This window comes from Hippocampus bargibanti, linkage group LG05 (genome assembly GCF_051943395.1).
Source record: "Hippocampus bargibanti isolate YZ-2025 linkage group LG05, ASM5194339v1, whole genome shotgun sequence".
In the NCBI taxonomy this organism is placed as follows: Eukaryota; Metazoa; Chordata; class Actinopteri; order Syngnathiformes; family Syngnathidae; genus Hippocampus; species Hippocampus bargibanti.
Window position 1 is genome coordinate 11,488,303 of NC_142738.1, and position 26,489 is coordinate 11,514,791.

Here is a 26,489-nt window from a genome sequence, read left to right on the forward strand (position 1 = left end):
GCTGACACCGCGCATTTATCCCGTAGGGAGGTGGAGACCATGCATGCTTTGTCATTGAGGAGCTCAGCGGTAGCAGTTGTTACAATCTTTCAGTCCTCCTGCACTTCCGATGCTCAGCACGTTACATCCCGATGCAGTCGACGCTCTCTCCCTGCCTTCCACAGCTACGCCGGACTTTGATTGTTGGCGTGGCGTGGCAAAGCGAAAAGGCACGTCCCAAGTGTCAAGTACAGATCTTCCCTGCCGATGCGCCTCCTCCGTGTTTTGCTTTCGGTGGCACTCCAAATCCATGACATCTTTATGATTCACCCCCCTGTTCCTCCTCGCTGTGCTGCGCTCCCGTAAACAAATGGAAAGGTTCCAGTGTTCCATGCGCAAGCGGCTCTACAGCCTGCCGCAAAACATCGGGCAAATACCGTTTACGGTGGACGAAGGAGACGGCGGCAAGGACACCAAGAGGAAAAGTATCCTGCTGAGACACTTGTCCTCTCTGCCTCACGCAAGCAGTTGCAAGAGCATCGAAGAGGGCGGCACGAATGCCGCCGGGAAGACCAACTTGAACGGGGACTGTCGCCGTTTCAGGGGCCGCGTCTCGTCTATCGGCGGGCGTCTTACCGGGTCAAATGCGGCCGAGCAGCGCTGCCTCATCCCGGAAGCGGACGCGTGTGTCGGGGACGGCTCCCCCGGAGAGCCTGGCCCGGCAACGGGGGGTGTTGGCGATGCGGCGGCCGGCCAATCGTCGCTGTTTGACCAGACGAGTTTCATCAAGTTGGAAGGCACCGAACAAATTATCCCCGAGGATGAGCGCCTCTACCAAGCCGGATTCATGCATCGGCAGTTCGGGGCGATGCTCCAACCGGGAGTTAACAAGTTCTCTCTGCGGATGTTGGGCAGTGAGAGGGCCGTGGAGCACGAAAGGGAACGTGTCAAATCTGCGGGATTCTGGATTATACACCCATACAGTGATTTTAGGTAATTCACGCGCAGTCCTTGACACTTTTACAAATTCACTAGAATTACAAATGTACCCGTTGTTACATTCTAGAAAGTTCAAGAAGGGTATTGAAATTAATGCATTGCTATAAAAACAATGATTCACATTGGTTGAAATATGAAGACAGATCATGTTTTTGTGCTGGTGGCTCTAGAGCTGCACTATTTCAAACTTGAATGAAGCTGAACAACATTTTAGACAGAGCCCAGCATAATTCCCCAAACCACTATGAAACAGATCAGGCAATGAGTTCCACACGGCAGGCATTCATGCCATTATTAACATTTTAACTCATTCACCGCCAGACGTGCAAAAATGTGTCCACTCCCGTGCCAGTGTTTTTGTCATTGTCACTCAAATTCCAGGCCCTAGAGAATATTGAGTTTTAGGACTACATAAACATTCAATGCAGCGTAAGAAACCTTAGACTCACTTATTTAATCAGAAAAAAGTGTTAATTCCCAAATTACATGGGTCTGGAGTTATATGAGCTTGAAATGAGGGTGGCTGTCCAAAATACAATGCAATACTTACATATTGGTTTATACAGCGCTTTAACAACAGCTGAAGCTGGAAGGAGTCTCTAAAATTGAAATAAAGTAAATGCTGCCCCCTTGTGGAAAGGAAAAAAAAAACATTGCCAGAGGCCAAGGCCAGCGCTTTATCGGCACTTAAACAAGAAAAAAAAAAAAATACGGGAACGGCACTCTACGTCATATTTTCAATTCCAAAATAAATTGGTGAATGTCAGCTGGAATTGGTGCGCCTGCCTGAGGGGATTCCTGGAAAAGGTGGTGGGCATGGTGCAGAGGGTCCAGTAGGATTTTTTTTTTGTGTTCTTGTCTTCCTTCTTGCAGTGTGCAAGTCCTCGAGAGTGGGTCGGTCGGTGCCAATGAGCGTAATAGAATGCAAAACATCAGAAAATAACAATCGCATTTGATAAACTCTGTCTACGCGGGAAAAGTTATCCTGTTTGATCCCTACAAATGCCCCACTCCCCAAATAAAATGTTTGCCCCAAACATCAAAATTACAATTGTTTTTCCAGTTGTTTCTGAGGCAGTTTTACACACTTGATAGATTCCGGCACGTCATCATCATGATTCTCTTTTGACAATCGGGAAACTCGGCCATCCTACTTGGTTGGACACAAATGTGTGTCACTGATGTTTTTGCTCTATTCATTTGAATCACACTTTTTAAAAATATATATACAGTATATAGAATTTAGTGAGACCAGTGCATTAGATTAAAGGAAATGCAGCAGGGGCTTGGAAATGGGGTAATCAAAATAGGGTAACATGACCATTCCAGATATTAGAAACACACATCAGGCAGGATTATTACAACACAATTAGTTTAATGGAGTGGAGATGTGGAAACGGCCCGGTCGGTACGACCCGCTGCCCCAACGCGCTGACATTAGACGGACAGATAGAGAGAGATTGGAATGGAATCAAGACACCCAGCTGTTTGCTCGGTGCTTTGTGCTTGGTGTACCATCATGCTAGAACAGTAGTGTACATTAGGATATGCTACACACACGCACAAAAACACACACACACACATTCCTGCTGTTTCAACGGTTTTGTGAGGTCCGGATAAGGAACTCCAGATAAGGAGTGAGGACCATCGTTGCTGATAAGTTTAGAGAAGAACTGGTGTTTTTAAGACTAAGTGTCATCCCATTTCCCCACTTCAACTTCTTTAAAAACAAATAAATAAAAAGTGGACTTGAAACTGAAATAACAGCAGGAGCGAGGTTTCTGAATGGGTCCATTCAAATTCCTCATCCCTATGGTGAATTTGTTAAAAATATCTTTTTACTTCTTGTGGTATGAACATTTTCCTCTCATTGACCATGCATACACACATATAAACACACACAGCGAGTAAAAATGTGTGTATCCAAGTGAAATGAAAATACACACCAAAAAATCATGGTGAATTTGTGAGGACCTCTCTGAAACAGATGCATGTATAGACCCCTCACGAAGCCTTTAGAATGAAAAACTTGTGAGGATGGGCCAAAATGTTGTCACTTGTCAAAAATGTCCTCACTACGTATGGTATAAAATGTTAGTGGTCCTCACAAGACTAGTCATACAAACACACACACACACACACACACACACACACACACACACACACACACACACACACACACACACACATTTATAAGCGAACACTGAATGTTGATGTCACTGCTGTCAATATAGAAATCAAAGCACCCGGGGGAAAAAAAAAAATCAATCAAAAGCATGACAATTATCTAATCGGTGAATGGATTTGACTAAACTCGCCATTTTGCTAATATGACTTCATATCCAAATGTAGCAGTCCCTATCTATTAGCTAGTGAGCTACTGTTTTGATTTTTTTCTCGGTTTGAGTGAACGCTGGCGCGTTTTGTCTGCCGCTGCTCACCCACACTCAATAAATACAGTGGACTCTATAAATACAGTTGAGTTGAGAGTCATTCTTTTCAGAGGATAAAGAATGTATGCCTTTGATATATCGATCTAGCTAGCTATGTAGCTATCTAGCTATTTAGCTAGCTATCATCAGCTGTCTAGCTAGCTAGTTAGCTATTAGCTATCTGTTAGCTAGCTAACTTTCTATCTATACGTTATTCCGGGTTGAGTGAAAGCTGGCGCATGTGGCTGCCGCTGCTCACCCACAGAAAAAGCTATACTGTGACTGTAAAGTAACCTGCGAGTTTTGAAAGGCGCTTATAAATGAAATGTATTATTATTATTATCTCGATGGCTGTGTCCTTTTTCAACCGCCGTGTCATGAATGGCTGTTGACTTTTATGATGACTGCAGTGGAAATTGCAGCAGACGCTCTGGAATCGCTCGCGTGGTGCTACGATGGCGGTGGGCTTAAGCCTGAGTCAGTACAGGTGTGTGTTAAGCCAGCGAGCTGATGCAGGCTGTTGCGCTTTAGCTGCGGTCTGGCAATCAACAGATAAGCATCTCCGGTACAAATATCCCTTTTTTTCCAGCTGTCCCTGATTGATCTAAGCTCATTTCACCGTTGTTTTAAAACCTTTTTTTGTGTTCACTTTGCCTCTAACTACTCTCTCTTTCTCATCTCTCTTTGCTTTTTAACCGAGTTGCACTCTGACCCAAATCGTGCAAGATTCCTCTCTGCAGAGGTGTGCCATCCCTGCGACTCTCAGCTTTATTTTGAGCCACGTGGCAGGATTGCACTAGCTAGTTGCCTGATCTCTATGGCTCCAATGCACATCAGCTGACTGATGAGCCAAGAGGAGGGTCCATAAAGGACAATAATGCACTATCCCCTGCATTTATTTATTTCTTTTTGTGGTTGGTCCAGATGTTCCGATGTTCCGCAGAGCTGTAATGCTAACTACTCAACATCTGGCTGATGGGAGCTGACTTCTGGAGTTAACATGGATTCCCAGGAGATAACGGTGGATTTAGCCAGCAGAGAAGGGGATGAGCAATTAGAACCACAGTGTCACTGCAGTGCACATCGGGCAGATGATGGGATCACTTTGTTTAACAGATAACTCAAGGAAGTCACGGAAAGAGGAGCAATGTCATCATCTTGCGCATAGATGAAAGCATAGATGAAATAATATATATATATATATATATATATATATATATATATATATATATATATATATATATATATATATATATATATATATATATATATATATATATATATATATCAGTGACGTGCGGTGAGGTTCATGGCTGGTGAGGCACTGACGTCATCATCGTCAGATTTACAAACATATGAACTCTACAGAGTAGTTTATTCACCATTTGATTGGCAACAGTTAACGTATTTTGTTTAAAATTTCATGTCAGCATTTTTTATATATACAAACTGTAGCATAGAAAAAAATAATTAAAAAAAAAACGTTTTTATCGTGTTACCTTTAGTCCATGCGCCGCTCCTTCTGAAGAAAGGCATCGATAACTTCTTTGTAGAAGCCTTCCTTATCTTTCTTCAGTTTTAAAAGTCTCTCTGTCTCAATGGAGATCACTGCTTGTGAAGAAAGTCGTCCTTGATCAGTCCTGTTCCCACTGTATGTTTTCAGTGCTGAGAATGACAATCTCGTCTACTTCTCCAGCAACAAATGGGGCTGCACCGATCTCCTTTTTAATGTCATTTCTAATGACATCACCAACTGCTTCAATTAAATCGTTCTGTATTCTGTTTCACAGGCTAGAAAATATAGTGGATGTCCCAAAATGACTCGCTAGCCTGTCATCTTTCTGAGCGAAAGCATGTAATAGTTCAACATAGTTGCCACGATGAGTAGAGCCTTTACTTTCATCATTTCCACGAAATACCAGCTGTTGTTTGGCAAGGAAGCAGGTGGCATTGATGAGATCTTTTAAAATCTCCCGGTTCTCCTTTACCTTAGCATTGTGGATGCTGATGTTGAGTCTTCGCTCATTTTTGATGAGGCTCCGTTGTAAAATTTTCAGGTCGCAATATCCCATTTGAGTCCAGACATTGTCACAAGTTGAGAACAGAAGGCAGGAAAAGCAGAAAAGGCGGTTTCTTGCTGGACATCCACACAGCCAGCCTTTTCGTGTGTACCAGTCCGCCTGAAAAGAGCGATTATTGTGTCCCGTTGTCTGAAGCAAACCTTTTAGCTCCGGTGTTGGTCTTCCTTTAATTATTACCTCCTGCTTCGATTGAAAGTCTAGTTTAGAAAATTCTTTCAATTTAGATACATAATCCTCCATTCTGAAAGTGAGGCCAAGCAACACGAAAAAATGACTGCAGGGTTGCACTTTACTTGCTAACTGTTTACTGTAGCTTTCTGTCTCTAATTCTATTATTCTGCAGACGTGGAGTAAGAAGTATCTCTGGAATCACAAGCACCCCCTGCCTGTCATGAGGCGGGAGAACTGTGTGCCTCACCTACGCACAGTGTTTTGATAAAAATAAAACAAAATAAACACTGGAGTACAGTGTTTATAATGTACAATGACTACATTATATGCACCAGCTAAACTGTAGAAATTTAGTTCATATACTAAACGTGTTTGAACGCTTTAACAGCGATATGCAGAAGGACAGCAATGCGGTCTCACTGCAGAGCAAGCCAGCACAGTAAGCATAGTGATTGCGCAATCCATGGTGAGGCTCAGCCGGCTGCTGCCTCACCGCTCGTCTCTACTTAGTATTTGAACGGTAAATGTGAAAATTCAGCGATTTAGAAAAAAATCCTAAAACGGTGAAGTTAAATGGACAAGAACTTTAAAGTACAAATCACTAAATACATGACTGTTTAATTTATTTTTTCATTTGATATTTCCATGACAGCTTTCCATGATGACACGTGAGGCACTGCCTCCCCTGCCTCCACTGACTGCACGTCACTGATATATATATATATATATATATATATATATATATATATATATATATATATATATATATATATATATATATATATATATATATATATATATATATAATATTGTGTTTTTCTGCTTTCATTCCTTTCATAACTTTGCTGCTGTGAAATGTAAATTTCTCCACCACGAGACAAAGAAAGACCAATCCAATCCAAGTAGAACAATGTCAGTATTTGGAGGTTCTTCAAGGGAAATTGAGAACAAATCAAGATTGTTCACACATTTAGTCAAACTGCTGTTGACATTGATGGTGTCCAGTCACTTGTGGTATTTTTAGAACAGGCTACTCATGTTGTAGATGGAGGTGCTTGCTACCTGGTGCCCTCAGTCACTATCTTTGGCTCAACTTTATTTCGTCCCATGTAGCTTTTTGTGTCTTTTCTTTTGACTTTATTCTTATTTGTTTTTTCCTCTCTTCAATTATTTTTATTTATTTAGCTATCCAGTTATCTATCTATTTAGCTAGCCACCTGGCTAGCTACCTAGCTAGTTTTCTATTTGTTATCAGAATCAGTATCATCTTTATTGCCAAGTATGTAGAACACACAAGGAATTTGTTTCCGGTCGAACACGCTGCACTAGTATCATCAGCAAAAAAATCTATCTATCTATCTATCTATCTATCTATCTATCTATCTATCTATCTATCTATCTATCTATCTATCTATCTATCTATCTATCTATCTATCTATCTATCTATCTATCTATCTATCTGTCTATCTGTCTGTCTGTCTGTCTGTCTGTCTGTCTGTCTGTCTGTCTGTCTGTCAGTCAGTCATGATCTGGTTGGCGACCAACGGGTGACGCTGTCGGCCCCGCCTGCACCTGCACAGGTGCTTGTCGTCCCGAGCCTTGGTAGACTTGGTGGTAGTCTTGGTGCGACACACGACGATTCACCATCGGATTATTTATGTTTTTTTCCTTCTAATTTCGCCATCATCACGGATCAACACGAAGTTTTCAGACCAAACAAAGTACCCAAAATGCATCGTGTGTCGCTTTCTCGGTCAGGGGCGTTCCAGGCATGACGTCACGTCAGGCCTCGTCATCAACTTGAAAACAAGACTTCCTGAATATTCAGCGCGAGTCTTAAAACATAAAATATAGCTATATGCCTTGGAATCTTTGTAAAATACGCTCAGTATAAGTCATTTGAAGTGATTTTACAAATTATGGACACAACTTGTCCAGAGGCGTCGGTTGTCTTTTAATGAATTCCAAAATTTTATGGGTCTGGAGTTATATGAGCTTGAAATGAGGGTGGCTGTCCAAAATACAATACAATGCATACATATTGATTTATATAGCGCTTTAGCAACAGCTGAAGCTGGAACAAAGCGCGAACATGGAAAAAAGGGAAAATCTGCCCCCTTGTGGAAGGGAAAAATGTGTCCAGAGGCCACGGTCAGCGCTTTATTGGCACCCAAAGAAGAAAACACAAAACCAGAAACAAATTCAGGAATGGCGCTCAATTCCAGAATAAATTTGTGAATGGCAGGGAATGAGTTAATTGTAAAGAACGATTCCCGAACCACTGTGCCATGTAGCATTAGCATTAGCGAGAGAAGTTAAGCCGTGCAAAATGAGCCAATTTTACTTCATTGGTCCAAAAATATTTGTAACAAATTATCTTATTGGTTCATTTTTGTGCGATAGCATCAGGAATGCGTCAGAAAAAAATAGATTTCTAACTCAAATTACAAATATTCGTGGGCTGTAATTGTTTCCGTATGTTTTAGATTCTACTGGGATCTGACCATGCTGCTTTTGATGGTGGGAAACCTCATCATAATCCCCGTGGGCATCACCTTCTTTAAAGACGAGCACACGCCGCCCTGGATTGTCTTCAACGTGGTCTCGGATACTTTTTTCCTAATGGACCTGGTCCTCAACTTTCGCACGGGCATCGTCAAAGAGGACAACACGGAGATCATCCTGGACCCGCAAAAGATCAAGATCAAGTATTTGAAAAGCTGGTTTGTGGTGGATTTTATCTCCTCCATACCCGTGGACTACATCTTTCTCATCGTGGAAACTCGCATCGACTCGGATTTTTACAAGACTGCACGAGCGCTGAGGATAGTTCGCTTTACCAAAATCCTCAGTTTGCTTCGCCTACTACGCCTCTCCAGACTCATCCGCTATATTCACCAGTGGGAGGAGGTACACTGAACACACATTGTCTGTAATGAATGATAAATTAAATTACCCCTCCCCCGTTCCAGCACCTACCAATTAGCGGTGCCATCACGGAGCCAAAAGTAGAGTCCAGACTGAGATTTTCTTTAGCTTCGAGTCCCTCGCTACACCGCCGTGTTTCACCCGCACAACAATGAGATCCCCTCCCCCACCTAAAAAAATGTTTCCATCAGTTTGAGACTGATGATAATATCACACGGAAGTGCCATAGGTGTCCACATCAGAATTACAGTCGTCTCCAAGTGTGAGAAAAGAATCAATCACCAGCATTTTATTGTAAGTGGCCAAACATTTTTGCACGTCAGTACCTTAATAAGTCTCTTAAAATCGGTTTCTTTCATGTTCCTTTTTTTTTATTTAATGTAAATTATTTTATTGGGTATACGATATGTGACAGGATAGGGGCACAGTCAATATATACATACAGTATGATGTCATTTTTGATATGATACAGTGAGCCTCACTATATGGTGTCAAATTTGCGGTATCGCATCTGACATAATGAAATTATGATTAAAGATTAAAAATCTGAAATCTGAAAAAAAATGGCTAAACAATAGACAGTCAGCTTGCGAGTTGAATCATCACGTGAAGGTCCACAATGTTATCATAAAATGCTGACATTCTCTTCAATGGAACACACACACGCACAAACACACACACACACACACGCATTCCTGTTTCAAAGTTTTTGTGAGGTCCGGGAAACTACAGATAAGGAGTGAGGACCACCCTTCTTGTGAGGACCTACCAAAAAGTCCTCACTTGTCAAAAATGTCCTACATGTGGTATAAAATCACAGTGGTCCGAACTGAAATGAGGAAGATTCAGTCTTTTTATTTTAACACAATAATAAAAATAAATAATAATAATAATAATAATAATAATAATAATAATAATAATAATAATAATAATAATAATAATACATTTTATTCATAAGCTCCTTTCAAAGGTCTCAATGACACTTTACAGTCACAAAACAGTGACATAAATAAAACCACAGATGAAATTATAAATAAGAACAAGAGATAAAACTATACAGTCACGAATCACAAGTATGTGTGCGTGTAGATAAAATGACTTCCACAAACCAAATCTTTATCAGCAGTTTTTGTCCTAAAACCCATTTTGTTCCCCTGGATCAACAGATATTCGCAGTAAAATGAAGCGAGCACTAAAGTTATGACAAAAACACCCATTGCCATTTCAAGGGGGCGCAATAGTTGTTGCTTGGTGCACGGGTTGCTTACAATTGTCCTTGTAAGTGCAGCAGTGCACTTTTCTTCATATATGTATTTAAAAGATGGAACAAATTTGTGATTTCCAGAGTTAAATTTCAGAAATTCTTTACCATAAATAAATATTAACAGGTCAGTATTGTATCTCTCGTACTCTCCTGAGACTCCAGCAAACCCGACGCCTCTCTTCCACCTTCATCCCATTCACTTTGCCTCTCAGAAATTAAACCCTTGTTTTCCCATCACTTTCTCAAGCTAAACAGCAACAAAACTGAACTTCTCCTTGTCGGTACCAAATCCACCCTACACAAAGCAAACAGTTTCTCTCTCACCATTGACAGTTCAACCGTGTCCCCCTCCCTTCAGGTCAAGAGCCTGGGTGTCATCCTCGATAGCGCACTATCTTTCCATTCACATATTAATAACATAACTCGGTCTGCATATTTCCACCTCCGTAATATCAATTGTCTCTGTCCCTCTCTCACCCCTCACACCGCTGCTATCCTTATCCAGAGTCTCGTCACCTCCCGTATCGATTATTGTAACTCATTTCTTTTCGGTGTCAATCAAAAATGTCTCCATAAACTCCAACTAGTGCTAAATTCCTCAGCCGGGATCATCACTAAAACCCCCTCCTTTCACCACATCACCCCCTTGTCCTCCAGCAGCTCCATTGGCTGCCTGTCAAACTTCGGATTGAATTCAAAATACTTCTGTTTACATTCAAAGCCATCCATAACCTCTCGCCCCCTATCTGTCTGACCCGCTTCAAATCCTCTATGTGCCTTCTGCCCGTCTCACCACAATGGGGTGCAGAGCTTTCAGCCGCTCTGCTCCCAAACTCTGGAATTCACTTTCACGCAATATCCGTAATATTGACTCCCTCCCTACTTTCAAATCCCACCTCAAAACCCAGCATTCACGGTCAAGTTCAATCAGCTATTTTATTATTTGGATTATTATTTATTATTTAATAGTCTCGCAGTGGAGAAATTTACATTTCACAGCAGCAAAGTGATGAAAGGAATGAAAGTAGAAAAACAAAATACATGAGCTCATCAAAATACATGATTTATCATTTAATTTTTGGTTTTATTGTTTTGTGTATTGTTTTTTTTTATTGTAGTGTCCTTGCGTGTTCTGAAAGGCGCTTGAAATTTAATTTATTATTATTATTATTATTATTATTATTATTATTATTATTATTATTATTATTATTATTATTATTATTATACTTAACGTCAGGCTGCAGTTCCCAGGGGACAATAATATGGGTGGCAGTTTATTATGCAACTTTGGTATAGCCTTTTGTTCTCTGCAGAAGATTAAGACCACGATGGCCTGCTGTAGTACAACTGTCCCCATCAGCATACCAGGAACAGAACACACTCCATTTTGCAAATCCTCTCATTGCATGAGTGAGAATTCCAATTTCATAGATTTATTCACTAAGAGAGCTTCATCACATTGTTTCACGTCCATTAATGAGGATAATCTATGTATGTGTGTGTGTGTGTGTGTGTGTGTGTGTGTGTGTGTGTGTGTGTGTGTGTGTGTGTGTGTGTGTGTGTGTGTGTGTGTGTGTGTGTGTGTGTGTGTGTGTGTGTGTGTGTGTGTGTGTGTGTGTGTGTGTGTGTGTGTGTGTGTGTGTGCGTGTGCGTGTGTCAGGTTTTCCATATGACCTATGACCTGGCCAGCGCCATGGTGCGTATCATGAACCTGATTGGTATGATGCTGCTGCTGTGTCACTGGGACGGCTGTCTGCAATTTCTGGTCCCCATGCTTCAGGACTTTCCTCCAGATTGTTGGGTCACTCGAAATAAGATGGTGGTAGGTTTGTTATTTTTATTCAAGGCCCGACCACTTTAACAGACAAAAAAGCATCGTGATGCATACATGTTGTGATTTTCCTGATTTTTTGTTATGTAACACATAGCTAAGTTTTGCTCTGACCAACAACCCCGAGGATGCAAAATGCTGACGTCATCAAGTGCAAGTGCGGAGGAATTTAACTCATTCTCTGCTGTTCCTGGATTTGTTCGGCACTTGAAAATATGACGTGGAGCGTCATTCCCGAATTTGTTCTGGTTTTTTTCTTGCCAGGGATACCGATAAAGCGCTGGTCAGACCTCTGGCAATGTTTTTCCCTCCCACAAGGGGGCAGCATTTGCCTTTTGTCCAGCACCTCATATTACTCCAGACCCATACAATTTAGGAATTAACTCTTTTTATCTGATGAGTCTAAGGTTTCTAACACTGTATCGAATGTTTATGTAGTCCTAAAACTCAATATTCTGTGGGTCCTGGAATTTGAGTGAAAATGACAAAAACCCTGGCACTGGAGTTGACACATTTTTATACATCGTCTGACAAATGAATGACTTAAATTCTGATTGGTGCATGAAGCAGTCCCATTCCAAATATAGTGTGACTTATTATGGCCAGCACTTTGGATTCTGCGCGCCCTGTGCTGACAACATTTATCTAAGAATCTGAAATCTAAATTAAAAAAAAAAAAAACGCGACATACATGTCTCGGAAGTCATTATTGAGAGTATCGAAAAACAATTTTACATCATTTATATTTAAAGGACAACCGACGCCTCCGGACAAGTTGTGTCCATAATTTGTAAAATCACTTCAAATGACTTCTACTGAGCGTATTTTACAAAGATTCCACCGCATATAGCTATATTTTACGTTTTAAGACTCGCGCTGAGTATTCAGGAAGTCTTGTTTTTGAGTTGGTGACAATACCTACCGTGACATCACGGTAGGTATCGTTACTGACCGAGAAAGCGACACACAATGCATTTTGGGTACTTTGTTTGGTCTGAAAACTTTGTGTTGATCCATGTGAAATTAGAAGGAAAACACATAAATGATGCGATGGTGAATCGTTGTGTGTTGCACCAAGACTACTATTTCATACTAGTTGACACAAATTGCCAGCAGACAAATCAGCCCATTTCCAAAGGAGCTTGGGCGCCATCTTGTGCATTTTCTGGGACGCTATATTGCAGTCTAGACACCTCAAAATGACACAGAAGGACTTCTTTAATCAATTGCAAACATTTATGCTTTCCTCTTCAGAACTATTTTAATCATATTCATAACTGAATGAGTAACAAGAAAGCATTTTCTCCGAATCCGAAGCCATTGTTTTGATTCTGCAGCAATGCAAGACGTCTTGGCGTGACATCACGAACAAGGGGGCGGGACCTTCTGAAGCAAGGTCATTTTGAAGTAGTTTTGGGACACTTTAAGTCATTTTTATTGGTGTTTTTCATTTGACTAAAAATATCAGCCTGCGTGTTTTTGGTATTTTAGATGCTATAAAACGTTGTTCTGATGTCACTTAGGAAACAAAAAAATGGTGTCGGTTGCCCTTTAACTTACGATTGTGAATGAAAGTCCATTTTTCTGATGGCAAATTTGGCCTTGTTGTCCACCACTGCCTGCGACTTCAATCGAGCTAGACATCTATGAACACCCCTCTCCCCCATCCTCCTTCCAGAATGACACATGGGGTCAGCAATATTCTTACGCCCTCTTCAAAGCCATGAGCCACATGCTGTGCATCGGTTACGGGCTGTACCCGCCCATAGGAATGGGCGACGTGTGGCTCACCATCCTCAGCATGATTGTGGGCGCGACCTGCTTTGCCATGTTTGTGGGGCACGCCACTGCCCTCATTCAGTCACTGGACTCCTCCAGGAGGCAGTACCAAGAAAAGGTAGGAGGCCAATAGTCATCAATGCACTGCAATGACTTTTTGGGTCAATAGGAGGAAATATTAAGGATGGGATGCGATACCGTGGTGGTGGGTATGTGGATGGACTATAAATACAGTTGAGTTGAGTCATTCTTTGCAGAGGATAAATAATGTACTGTATGCCTTTGATATATCTATTTAGCTAGCTAGCTAGCTGGCTACCTAGTTTATACAAGTTAAGTCTCTGGATTTGGTCGGGAGACTCCCGATTTTGACGATAAAACTCACAATACTCACTTTATAAAACTATTGACACAATACAGACAGTTCATTTGTCAGGTGAAACAAAAGAAAATGTAAAAAATAAAATACAGTTTTATACTAATTGAATGTATAAACAATGAAAGCATTTTTGTGTTTTATTCACTTCTAATTTACACTTTTGTAACGCTCACATTATTTAACACGCACCGCAGTCGCGAGTATGAAAATCTGCCAATGATTTCTGAAACTTAACATGTATGCTAGCTAGCTATCTATTTGCTATCTATTAGCTATCTAGCTAGCTATGCTATATATTTGCTATCTATTACCTATCTAGCTGGCTAGCTAGCTATCAAGCTAGCTAACTATTAGCTGTCTAGCTAGCTAGCTATTAGCTATGTATTATCTAGCTAGCTAGCTTTCTATCTATTTGAGTTATTTCGGGTGGAGTGAACGCTGCCGCGTGTGGATGCCGCTGCTCACCTACAGAGAAGCTTATCCTGTGACTGTAAAGTGACCTTGAGAGTTTTGAAAGGCGCTTATAAATGAAATGTGTTATTGTTTACTATTTATTGGCTATAATACTTCCCACTACGTTAGCATCAACAGATTTAAATACAAACTTGGTTGTTTTTGATACACCACATGCTTCTCTTACCCTTTTGCTGTTGTCTGCCAGTAATCTTCCTCTGGGAGTGGCAATAACCATCTTAGAGCCTATTTTTTTCCACTATCTGCCAGATCGTAATTGAAAAGTTACATATTGAAAAAAAGAAAAAGTGGTCACTCATATTTCAACGCATATTGTGAAAGGTAGATCTACAGCGGAACAAAAACAAACGTAGGTCGTGTTTTGCAGCAAGAGTACATGGCTGAAGGACACAGTAGTTAATAACATTAGCCACAGCCTGCAGAGCACTTGTATTTGTCAGATGGGGCAGAGGCCCAAACGTACACCCTGGACAAGGTTTCACAGATGGCTTGAGCGTTCCTGCCAACGCATCAAACAGATTAATTTGTCATGACTTTGCGTTTCGCTTTTGGATTATAATTGCTTCCTGTCTTCATATTTATGCCATGGTATTTCCATTGTGGTTGCAGTACAAACAGGTGGAGCAGTACATGTCCTTCCATAAACTCCCCGCAGACATGCGTCAGAGAATCCATGACTACTACGAGCATCGCTACCAGGGCAAGATGTTTGACGAAGAGAGCATTTTGGAGGAGCTGAATGAACCGCTGCGAGAGGTCAGAAGTAATCTGCTTTGGGGATTTTCACCTCCTGTATAACTGCTACTGGGTCCTAAACACAGTATGTTGATTGCATTGGAAATGTCATCAAATCAAATGGAAAGCTGAGGGTTGAAGGTTAATGTTCACTTTCACTGCCGGTATCACCATATGGGCTGTGTTAATATGTCCTTCAAAGGACAACCGACACCATTTTTTTGTTTCCTAACTTACATCAGAAAAACGTTTTATTGCATCTAAAATACCCAAAACACACAGGCTGATATTTTTAGTCAAATGCAAAAGAGTTAAAGTGTCCCAAAACTACTTCAAAATGACCTCGGAGATGCAGTTTCAGAAGGTTCCGCCCCCTTGTTCGTGACGTCACGCCAGGATGTCTTGCCTTGCTCTAGAATCAAAACAATGGCTTCAGATTCGGAGAAGATGCGTTCTTGCTACTCATCCAGTTATGAATATATTTCAAATACTTCTGAAGAGAAAAGCATAAATGTTTGCAATCGATTAAAGAAGTCCTCCCGTATCAATTCGAGCCATCAGGACTCCAATGTAGCATCCCAGAAAATGCACGTGATGGCGCCCAAGCTCCGTTGGAAATGGGCTGATTTGTGTGCTGGCAATTTGTGTCAACTAGTATCAAATAGTAGTCTTGGTGCGACACACAACGATTCCCCATTGCGTTATTTATGTGTTTTCCTTCTAATTTCGCCATCAACACTTATCAACACGAAGTTTTCAGACCAAACAAAGTATCCAAAATGCTTTGTGTGTTGCTTTCTCAGTCAGGGGCGTTCCAGACGTGACGTCACGTCAGGCATCGTCATCAACTCGAGAACAAGACTTCCCGAATATTCAGCGCGAGTCTTAAAACGTAAAATCTAGCTATATGACGTGGAATCTTTGTAAAATACGCTCAGTACAAGTCATTTGAAGTGATTATACAAATTATGGACACAACTTGTCCAGAGGTGTCGGTTGTCGTTTAACATACAATATATAAAAATATTCCAATAAACAAGATAAAAAGATCATTTTCATGACTTAGCGGCCTGGTGGTCCAGTGGTTCGCACGTCAACCTCATAGTGTTCATTTGCACCTCCGGCCTCCCTGTGTGGAGTTTGCATGTTCTCCCCTGTGCTGCGTGGGGTTTCTCCGGGTATTTTCTTCCTCCCACATTCCCAAAAAAAAAAAAAAAAAAAAAAAAAAAAAAACGCATGACAGACTGATTGAACACTCTAAATCAGGGGTGTCAAAGTTATTTTTTGCCGCGGGCCACATTGTAGTTATGGTTTCCTCTCGAGGGCTGTTATGAATTTGGGGAACCCATTAGAATGTTTAAATCCCTTCAAATATTACATATAGAGCACACAGCAAATTAATGAATAACTCGTTTTCAAATCTGAAGTCAAGTTTGATTTGCTTTCGCGGGCCGAAAAAAATGATGTGCCGGGCCGGATTTGGCCCGCGGGCCTTGACTTTGACACCTGTGCTCTAAATCATCGAAGTCAAGTTCATTTTTTGCTGCAGGCCACATTGTAGTTACGGTTTCCTCTCAGCAGCTGTTATGAATTTGGAGTCCTTAAAATGTTTAATCCCCTCCACATATTACATACAAATTAATGAATAACTAATTTTCACATTTGAAGTCAAGAATAATGAGTTATTGTGATTTACATGGGACAATTTGAAATTTTAGTTTGGACTTTAGAAAGCATCCTGACACTTGATATGCTTGATTTTCTTTTGCGGGCCGAATAAAATCATGTGGCTGGCCTGATTTGTACCCCGGGCCTTGACTTTGACTCCTGTGCTCTAAATTGTCCCTCGGTGTGACTGTGAGCACGGATGGTTGTTTGTCTATATGTGTCGTGCAATTGGCTGGCAACCGGTATAGGGTGTGACCAGTCTACTGCCCAAAGATGGCTGGGATAGGCTGCACAATCCCCATGACATTTGAGAGGATACGGGGATCGGAAAATGGATGGATGGATTTATGATTTAATTATTTTGACTTCATGCACCTGAACAGATAAAGCCCGGTGGATCTAAATGACCTGCACATAATCTCGCTCTAATCTTTTCACCATAATGTTCACAGTCATGTCATCTCATTAGTAGATCCAAGAGACTGCACAAGTGCCCTAATGAAGTGAATGCTACTAATCACGCAGCTTTCACCATGACAGGCATTCTAGGACTATTAAGCTCCAATGGATGCCGACTGGGCTACATTTTAACATGATTTGGTGTGATAGTATATTAATTTGAATAATGCAAGTGTCCATGTAAAATCTAAAAGTATAGACCAAGGGTGTCAAAGTTATTTTTTGCCGCAGGCCACATTGTAATTACGATTTCCTCTCGTTATGAATTTGGGGAACCCATACGAATGTTTAATTCCCTCCACATATCACAAAAAGAGCGCACAACAAAAATAATGAATTTTCCAATGAGTTTTCCATATTGAAGTAAAAAATAATCACTGATATAGTGGTTACATGGGACAATTTGGAATTTTGGTTCGGACTTTAGCAAGCATCATTGAATTTCACAAGTTTGATTTGCTTTTGCGGGCCGAATAAAATGATGTGGCGGGCCAGATATGGCCCCTGGGCCTTGACTTTGACACCTGTGGCTTTTCGATAAATTAACTCATTCACTGACAAACATGCAAAAATGTGTCCACTCACACACAGAATACTGACTTTTAGGACTATATAAACATTCAATGCAGCATAAGAAACCTTAGACTCTCTTCTTTCGGAAAAAAATAATTAATTTCTAAATTATATGGATCTGTAGTTATCTGAGTTTGAAATGAGAGCAGCTGTCCAAAATACAATGCAATGCATACATATTGGTTTATATAGCGCTTTAACAACAGCTGAAGCTGGAACAAAGCGCTAACATGGAAAAAAGGGAAATGCAGCCCCCTTGTGGAAGGGAAAAAACAATGCCAGAGGCCATGGCCAGCGCCTCATCGGCACTAAAACAAGAAAAAAACAAAACCCGAACAAATTCAAGAATGGCGTTCTACGTCACATTTTCAATTACCGAATTATTTACTATTTGGTATTTAACTAGCTACCTAGCTATTAGCTATCTAGCTAGCTATTAGTTATCTAGATAGCGATTAGCTATTTATCTGGCTGGCGATCTAGCTGGCTAGCTACAGTATTAGCTATATATTAGCTAGCTTTTTATTTATTTGAGTTACTTTTTACAGTAAAATTACGATGAATCAGAATTATACGGCCTGTACTGTCTATAGCATTTTATGAGCAGTGTTTTCTCAACAGATGACTTTTTTACTTTATGTTACTTCCGGGTTGAGTGAACGCTGGCGCGTGTGGCTGCCGCTGCTCACCCATAGAAAAACTTCATCCTTTGACTGTTAAGTGTCCTTGAAAGTTTTGAAAGGTGCTTAGAAATTAAATGGATTCTTATGATTATTATTATGATGATGATGATGATGATGATGGAAATCGACTGTATTCTTACTCGTAGTTAAAATTTGTTGCGCTTTACTTTCCACCACTACTGCAGGAGATCATCAACTTTAACTGCCGTAAACTGGTGGCCTCCATGCCCCTGTTTGCCAACGCCGATCCCAACTTTGTCACCTCCATGCTGACCAAACTGCGCTTTGAGGTCTTCCAGCCAGCCGACTACATCATCAGAGAGGGAACCATCGGCAAGAAAATGTATTTCATCCAGCATGGGGTTGTCAGCGTCCTGACCAAAAACAGCCAAGACACCAAGCTGTCAGATGGCTCTTATTTCGGAGGTAATATCCCCCACACAACGGGCCGTTTAATGCATACTAATACAACCCCCTGGCTGGCAGCGGTTCGCTGATGTGAAGAAGTGGTAATAGTCTGCCTTGTTCTGATTTATTTTGCTCAGGCTCTCAGCAGATTAACTTCCAGCACTATTTGCGGCTAGGAAAAAAATGTCCACATCATCTCCTTAAAAGACTAAGAACGGCAGATATTGTTTTGATCTCTGCTTCCATCTGTGGGGTTTCCCCATTTAAAAAAATACACTATTTATTTGCTAAATTCTATATGTTTACATATATTTTTGAGGGACATACTGTATAAATGACAGGTTTGCTATTTTATCAGTCAGGTACAATTTAACATAACCTAATAAGTCTAAATTCAGCCTTTCAAAGTGAATCCATGTCACTGGTGGTCAAATTGCAAGTGAAAAAATATTGAGATAAATACGCGGACGATCAATCACATATGTTCCTACAATATACTATATCAAACATGACATCAAATTGAGAGCATAAGAGACTGTGCGTTTGTGTCTATATTCCCAATATGTCTGTCTACCCTTAAAAATGTCATTTTTTTTTCTTTTCCAAATGGCGCTTTATTTAATTTTTCTGATCTGGCATGACAGATTAGGTCAGGGCAAACTGTAAGCTGCAGAAATTGCATTAAGTGCTCCATCTGTGGAGTTCAGAGGTGGCGCTCTTCGTTTCATCAGTGGCCTTTTACTGAAACCCTTTTGCCAAATTTATTTGATTTTGTTTCTGGAATGAGCATAAAATATTTTCTCTTTTTGTATTTCTATCATTTTCTAACTCATTCACTGCCAGCCATGTACAAAAATAAAAAAATAAAAATAATAATAATACATTTCATTTTTAAGCACCTTTCAAAACCTTCAAGGACACTTTACAGTCACAGGATATTTTTTCTGTGGGTGAGCAGCGGCAGCCACACGCGCCAGCGTTCACTCAACCCGGAAGTAACATAAAGTAAAATAATAATAAGAATAATAACAAATAATAAGACAACACAACGACACAGAGTCATTTATTCTTTAGCACTTTCTGTACCCTCTATGTGACATGAAGCAGATAGATAGCTATCACAGTATATACCGAGCTAAATAGCTAGCCAGCCAGCTAGACTGCTAATAGCTATCTAGCTAGTCAGCAGCCAGCTAGACCGCTAATAGCTAGCTAAAATGTGTCCACTCCAGTGCCGGGGTTTTTGTCATTGTCACTTGAATTCCAGAACTCAAAGAATATTGAGTTTTAGGACTACAGTGAACCCTCGTGAACCCTCGCTCGGGGGACAATGTATTTGCCAGAAACCAAGGCTAACAACCATGGAGCTCAAACTTGAATGCAAAATACAACTACACAAGATGGCAAGCGCATCATATAACATATTGTATATTTTAAGTTAGATCAATAATATATTGCAGAGATTTGCCTGTTGACCCGAGGCAGAAGGACCGCTAGTGTGCGAGCAGAGAACTACTGTCGCCTGTACTCTCTGTCGGTGGACAACTTCAACGAGGCACTGGAAGAGTATCCGATGATGAGGAGAGCCTTCGAGATGGTGGCCCTCGACCGGCTGGACCGCATCGGTGAGAACTTTGGGGCTAACAATTCAGAATCAGAATACCTTTATTCGTCCCACAATGGGGAAATTTGCAGCAATTGCAATTGAGCCTGATGAGTAATTTAGAGGCTGCCGCATAGTCTTTATAGTGATCATGAGCAATATTTCATCTCACTGTATCATTTTCAGTGTATTTTTTCTATTTCATGAGTCTCGCTGTCTCTCCGTCTCTCCGTCTCTCTCTCCCTATAATGAGAGATACAAGTTTTATAATACAGTAAAGTCTCGTTATATCGATATTGGATATATCGATAGTCCCGGTTATATCGATACTACTTCTATGCACGCACTGAGAAAATTACATGCAAACAGGGTCGGATATATCGATAGTCCCGGTTATATCGATATTTTTTCGGACTCCCTGAATATCGATATAACGAGACTTTACTGTATATATATTTTTTGGATTTGTGTTGCAAGCCCAAAAATGGGTGGTACGAATAAGCTTCAGACACGCCGCCAGTTTAGCAAAGTGTGAGGAAGAAAGGGAGCAATGACTTCAATGTTCCCTCCTGTCCCCACAACACCACAGTGTGTTGCATACGTTAAAAAAAAAAAAAAAAAAAATCACACTGAGGTGTTACATATCAATATAAAAACCATAATAAAAGAAATTAGAGGAAGCCCGTTTGAAAGGAATCACGGCCATCTCTAGCCATGCATTTCTCATTGTTCTTCCTCTTTTAACAACAGGGAAGAGAAACTCCGTTCTTCAGCACAAAGTCCAACATCACCAAAGTTCGGGAACGTTAAACCTCCAAGAGAGCGAAATCATCCAAAGAATAGTCCAGCACGACCGCGACATGGCACAGTGCATGCGACTGAACCAGACCAGTAACGCACAGATCTTAAACATCCCACCCACACCCTCGTCCCCCACCCCGGTCATCTGGGCCCCTCTGGTTCAGGGTCCGCTCCAGGCCGCTGCCGCCACTACGCCATTGGCACTGGCTTTTGCTCACCATTCCCAGCTACCTCACATCCTCTTTCATCATCCTCTCATCCCTGGCCCCCTAAATGACCCTATCAGTCATCCAAAAAGAGCCCACCCTGGTGCACTGCCATCTAGCGTCTGTGGCTCAGTGTCCAATTCTCCTGTGGGTTCGACTAAATTCTGCACAGAGGTTGAGACTCCCACTCTGGTCCCCATCGCAGCACCGCATCTCTCCACAGGTCCCTCGCCTACTTTGTCCTCCCGGCCTATATTCACCAGCAGTCTACAGCCCCTGCCCCAACCGGCTCAGGCGACCCACCATCTTCCCCACTCGGGCTTGGCCTCGGTCTTCCCCATCAGCCAAGCCGCCGTCTCCTACACTTGCACTGCTCAGCTTCACCCGCAGCCCTTCCGCGGAGCCATGACCACCCGACCCCATCCAATCGGTTTGCTCCAGCAGGAGGAGATGGTAGGTCTTGCGGGGAAATTTCCGGCGCCCTCCTCTTGCTCCACAAGTCCTCTGATCTCCAGCTCTGTCAGCCCAATTCTAAGCCAGCTGCAGCAGAGCTCTCATGCCATCACACAACAGATGGGGTCATGTCATGGCAGTGCAGGGAGGATCGCCAGCGGTCTGCACTTCCCACATTTTCCCATCATCACCACCACAGAGTCCGTCGTTGGGACATCTGCGTGCGGCGGCGGGACCGCAGCGTCTCTGGCACAGCACAGCCTGGCGGGACTCCACTCGGTCTTCCTGCCGCAGGTTCTTCCCGAGCAATCTGCCCTAGCTTCGCTGACGCAGTACGGCTCAGCAGAAGCTTCGCCTTGCTACACACCTCTCCACAGTCCCATTTTACAGAGCCCTGTCAAGGAAAGAACAGTTTACCAAAGCAAGCCACCAAGGCCTAAGAACTCTCACAACCCTACCGTTCAGACCTCGTCCCCAGCCAAGATGGCATTTCCCATCAGGGAGAGCAGTGACTCACCAGCCAAGCTCTCTATGCAGGAAATCAGCACCATCTCCGGCTCTTACAGTTCCTTACACCACCCACAAGACAGACTTTTGGCAATCACCTCAGGTGGGGCAACAAGCCCTTTCTCCTCCCCTGATGCTTCCACTAAACCCCAGGTCACGATCACGGGTCACACCACCACTGTCACCTGGACATATTCAGGACTTGAACCTCAGAATCAGTTTCCAGCTGTAAATTCCAAAATGTTAGAGAGCCACAACCAGTCGAAACTTCCCTCAAGCTTGTGAGACTAGTATACGCCCTCCTTTCATCAACATAACTCAAGACTCTCTGCTCCAGGATCCTTTTTTAGTCCCCACTTTACTCTTTTATAGGAGGGTGTGTGATTCTTATCTGATTGTAGCTTTCTACCACAGAATGTATGGATTACTGACGGGTAAGAATGAACTGTTTCTATAGCATATTTCTCCTTCGAGTCATATACCCCATTTTGTGGGGCAATAGCACCTTATGAAAATAGCAATTTATCACTTTATCAAGTGTATACACAAAATGTGGCTCTTCCAATTTTGTATCCCTTTTATCTTCACTTATTTACAGCTTTGTCTAGTTTGATGACCCCCCCCCCAAAAAAAAAATATTGTCCTTAAAAAAAGTCCTTTCTTCTGACCCATGCATGCAAAGTGAGTCCAAAGACAACTCAAGGGGCACTGGTGGTCTTTGACCATTTTCAGACACTGTGTGGCATTTGCATTGCCAGTCAAATTTGCTCATGGTGGATGCTGGACTTTGACAAGGAAATGCTCATGCTGTATGGAATTCTTAGCACATATGTGGGGTATACACTTTTCAGGTAGGTGACCAGATAATCTTATCTCTGATTTCTGTTTGTGGATTATATTTGACATTTGGAGCTTTGGAGGGAAATTTGTAACCAATGAGGAAAATGTACACCCAAACGAGAAGTCTTGGTTCGTCGAAAAGATTGGATTACCCAGTGCGGGTAAGGTGAGAAGTCTTACCTCGGATGGAGGACCTCAAAGTCCTGTAATGAAAGATGGCAAATAAATCCTAAAATCCGCTGCTCATTAGAGATATAAGTCCAAGGGTGAAACTCGTAAATTACATTTCCCCTTTCACCGCTGCTGATAAGATTTAAGTCGCGACTGAAAGGGGGAAAAAAGTGCAGTTACAAATGCAGGGTTGTGGCACTTATTCCAAGTAGTCTACTTGTGGACATCTGTAAGGTTTCACCCATCTTCTGTAGAGCAGTATGCTGTGGGAGTATGGGGTCCAGAAACCCATAATATGGACTCTTTGGTTCCTGTAGGACCAATATCAGAGTTTGGTCAGCATTGCTGGCAGTAAACTGGATTTACAGTCAGTATTGGAAACGCTGTCCTTTGTCATTGATTTGATTCATGACATTTAAAGGACAACCGACGTCTACGGACAAGTTGTGTCCATAATTTGTAAAATGGCTTCAAATGACTTCTACTGGGCATATTTTAATAAGATCCTGCCGCATATAGCTATATTTTACGTTTTAAGACTCGCTCTGACTATTCAGGAATTGTTGTTTTTGAGTTGGTGACGAGTCCGTACGTGACGTCATGAAAGGACCGCCCCCTGACTGACAAAAGACACATTGTAGCAATCCTTCCATCACGTCAATGTATTTTGCTGTACATGTTTGGTCTGAGAACCATGTTGCACCCAAAAGCCGCCAGAAGAGGGCATCCAAGCTCCATATAAGGAATTTATCAGCCTGCGGAAGCGGAGGTGGCCACTGGAGGTTGCCATTTTTTGCCTCTTTTTTGGGTGAGAGATTTTACCCCAATGTTGCCTCAAAATGGCACATATAATTCTTTAATCGATTGCAAACATGTATGCTTTCCTCTTCAGAACTATTTGAATCATATTCATAACTGGAGGTGTAACAAGAAAGCATATTCTCCGAATCTGAAGCCATTGTTTTGATTCACTAGCAATGCAAGACGTCTTGGCGTGACGTAATGAACTAGGAGCGGGACTTTCTGAAAATGCCCAATTCGCAGCTCAATTTTTTGCAGATTTTGGACACTAAGTCATTTTTATTGGTGTTTTGCATTTGACTAAAAATATACTGCGTGTTTTGGGTATTTTAGATGCTATAAAACATTTTTCTGATGTCAGTTAATAAACAAAAAAGTGACGTCGGTTGTCCTTTAGGGACAGAATTCTTTTCGCAGACGAGGTGATTCTGTTGGCTCTGTCAAGTCAGAATTTTCATCTGTCACTGAAGCTGACGTGAAGCTCGCAATCGTTGGTTTATGACCAAAAGAGGAGATCATGGTCATAAGCGGCCTCCGCATTGGTGTCTTGGCTCGCTCTTGGAGATAGAGCCTTCGAGTAGGGGGTCAAGAGGAGCCAGGTGAGAAGACTTTGCTATCTGTGCCTCCTTGCCGACTTGCGGGTGAGGTCTTCTGAGTCCTCGCCGATAGCAGGTCCCGGACCCGCGGCCATCAGAAACCGTTTTAGAGACTGTCTGTTGATTGGCATTGGAATATCTCTGGATTGTCCTGGAAGAGGTGGTACAAATGATCTTCTCTGCTTAGGATTTTCCGCCACAACCTGACCTCAGGTAATTGGAAGAATCTATGTGGATGGTGTCTGAGCTCAACCTTCATGCGAAAACTAAGTCAATTGTGTAAATGAGTCTTGAAATGCCTCCCAGTGGTCACCAAGACCAACCAGCAGGAGACCCTACAAGAGAACTCCGATGTCCTAGCGGGACCGTCAGTCACAGTGAGCAAAGAATCCCATTTTGACCCTTTTAAGGGAGGTCGGGAATGTGATGACCCGTGACATGTCTGGACTCCTCTGCTTAGACTACTACCCCTGCAAGGAAACTGAAATAAATGTCTGTTCTCATTTTTATGTATATCTTCCAAATTGTGTCTGAAATACTGCACAGCAGAAAAAGGCACATAAATCTGATCATATTTGTCAAATGAACAAAGGTAATGTTTGTCTACCTGTGCAGACCATGTCGATCATCAGGAAGATTATCCGGAGTGAAAAAGGCAGCATGGTTGTCACTTCGCTGTCCTATTTGCAACCTTTTTCAGAGGGGACTTGTTAGGTTGCGTTTCCGGAGCGATGCAGCAAATGCGAATGATTGCACCAGTCAAAGGGCTGAAAGGAATTACTTGAAAAATGTGATAAACAACAAACACCGATGGGTACCATTGCTATACATTTACCTCTTTTCATTTTATCTCGTCAAATCACATCACTGAGCGAATGCTCTTTTGTGTTCATAACTCCATGTTGCTTAGGGTCAGTCATAGCCAGGTATCCTCAGCGTCGATTAGCTGCCTGGTTTGTGGATCTTGAGGATGAGTCTTATTGCGACCGACTGTGTGACGCTTTGGGTCACTAAGCAGCCTCTGCCGGTGGACTCGATCAATCCCTCATTACTATTCTCCTCCAAGCCTACAACACCAGAGGCACGAGTGCAGCTTGACGAGAAGCTTACTGTGAGTTCTAGGTGTGCATTTTCTTCAGAAGGACAGTCATCCATTTCTATATTCAATATACATTGTTGTTTTTTTTTAATGCCTTTGAAATCAGAGGATTCCGTCTCTTTTGCGCATCTAGGATGTAAGCTCTATTTTATTATTTTCGGTATGGAATCCAATGCAATAAATGATTAGCTGCTCAACGATGCTTGTCCTTACTGTTGCCTTATTTACAGAAGCAGAATATGATACCGTGAGGTTTCTTTTAAAGTACATTATTGCAACATCAGGTATGCAAGACTTGATATTCCATATTAAACTCTGAATTCCAGGGAAAAAAACGACTTTATGTTTGTATCACATAGGATGAAAGCTGTTTCTGAAGGCACAACTCAGCATCTATTTTAACACGGCGCGATGAAATTGCTCATGTAATTACACTGCCGTAATCATCGAAGAATAGTTTTTTATTAGCTCTTGCCATAATTCTCAGTCACTATGCCATCGATGATTTTTTTTTTCGGCAAATAAAAAGGACTCGATCGTACTCCTCTAAGATTTATTGCAACAGTTGG

General features: G+C 41.8%; 1 protein-coding gene across 1 annotated transcript; it reads left to right on the forward strand.

The window, feature by feature from the left end:
- Positions 1 to 26,100, forward strand: LOC148897929 (potassium/sodium hyperpolarization-activated cyclic nucleotide-gated channel 3-like). The gene is made up of 8 exons (XM_088996703.1): positions 1 to 972; positions 8,149 to 8,572; positions 11,515 to 11,676; positions 13,364 to 13,582; positions 14,927 to 15,073; positions 18,621 to 18,861; positions 20,304 to 20,468; positions 21,197 to 26,100. The coding sequence occupies exons 1-8, from the start codon at positions 350 to 352 to the stop codon at positions 22,696 to 22,698; spliced, it is 3,483 nt and encodes a 1,160-aa protein (XP_088852829.1). The 5' UTR covers positions 1 to 349; the 3' UTR covers positions 22,699 to 26,100.
- The last annotated feature ends 389 nt before the right edge of the window (positions 26,101 to 26,489 follow it).

What these genes read in the sequence shown, in the direction of transcription:
- LOC148897929 (XM_088996703.1), top strand. Translation starts at nt 350, where the DNA reads ATGGAAAGGTTCCAGTGTTCCATGCGCAAGCGGCTCTACAGCCTGCCG. An exon ending in TCACTCGAAATAAGATGGTG is followed by an intron (nt 11,677 to 13,363) that starts GTAGGTTTGTTA and finishes TCCTCCTTCCAG; the next exon opens with AATGACACATGGGGTCAGCA. An exon ending in GGAGGCAGTACCAAGAAAAG is followed by an intron (nt 13,583 to 14,926) that starts GTAGGAGGCCAA and finishes TTGTGGTTGCAG; the next exon opens with TACAAACAGGTGGAGCAGTA.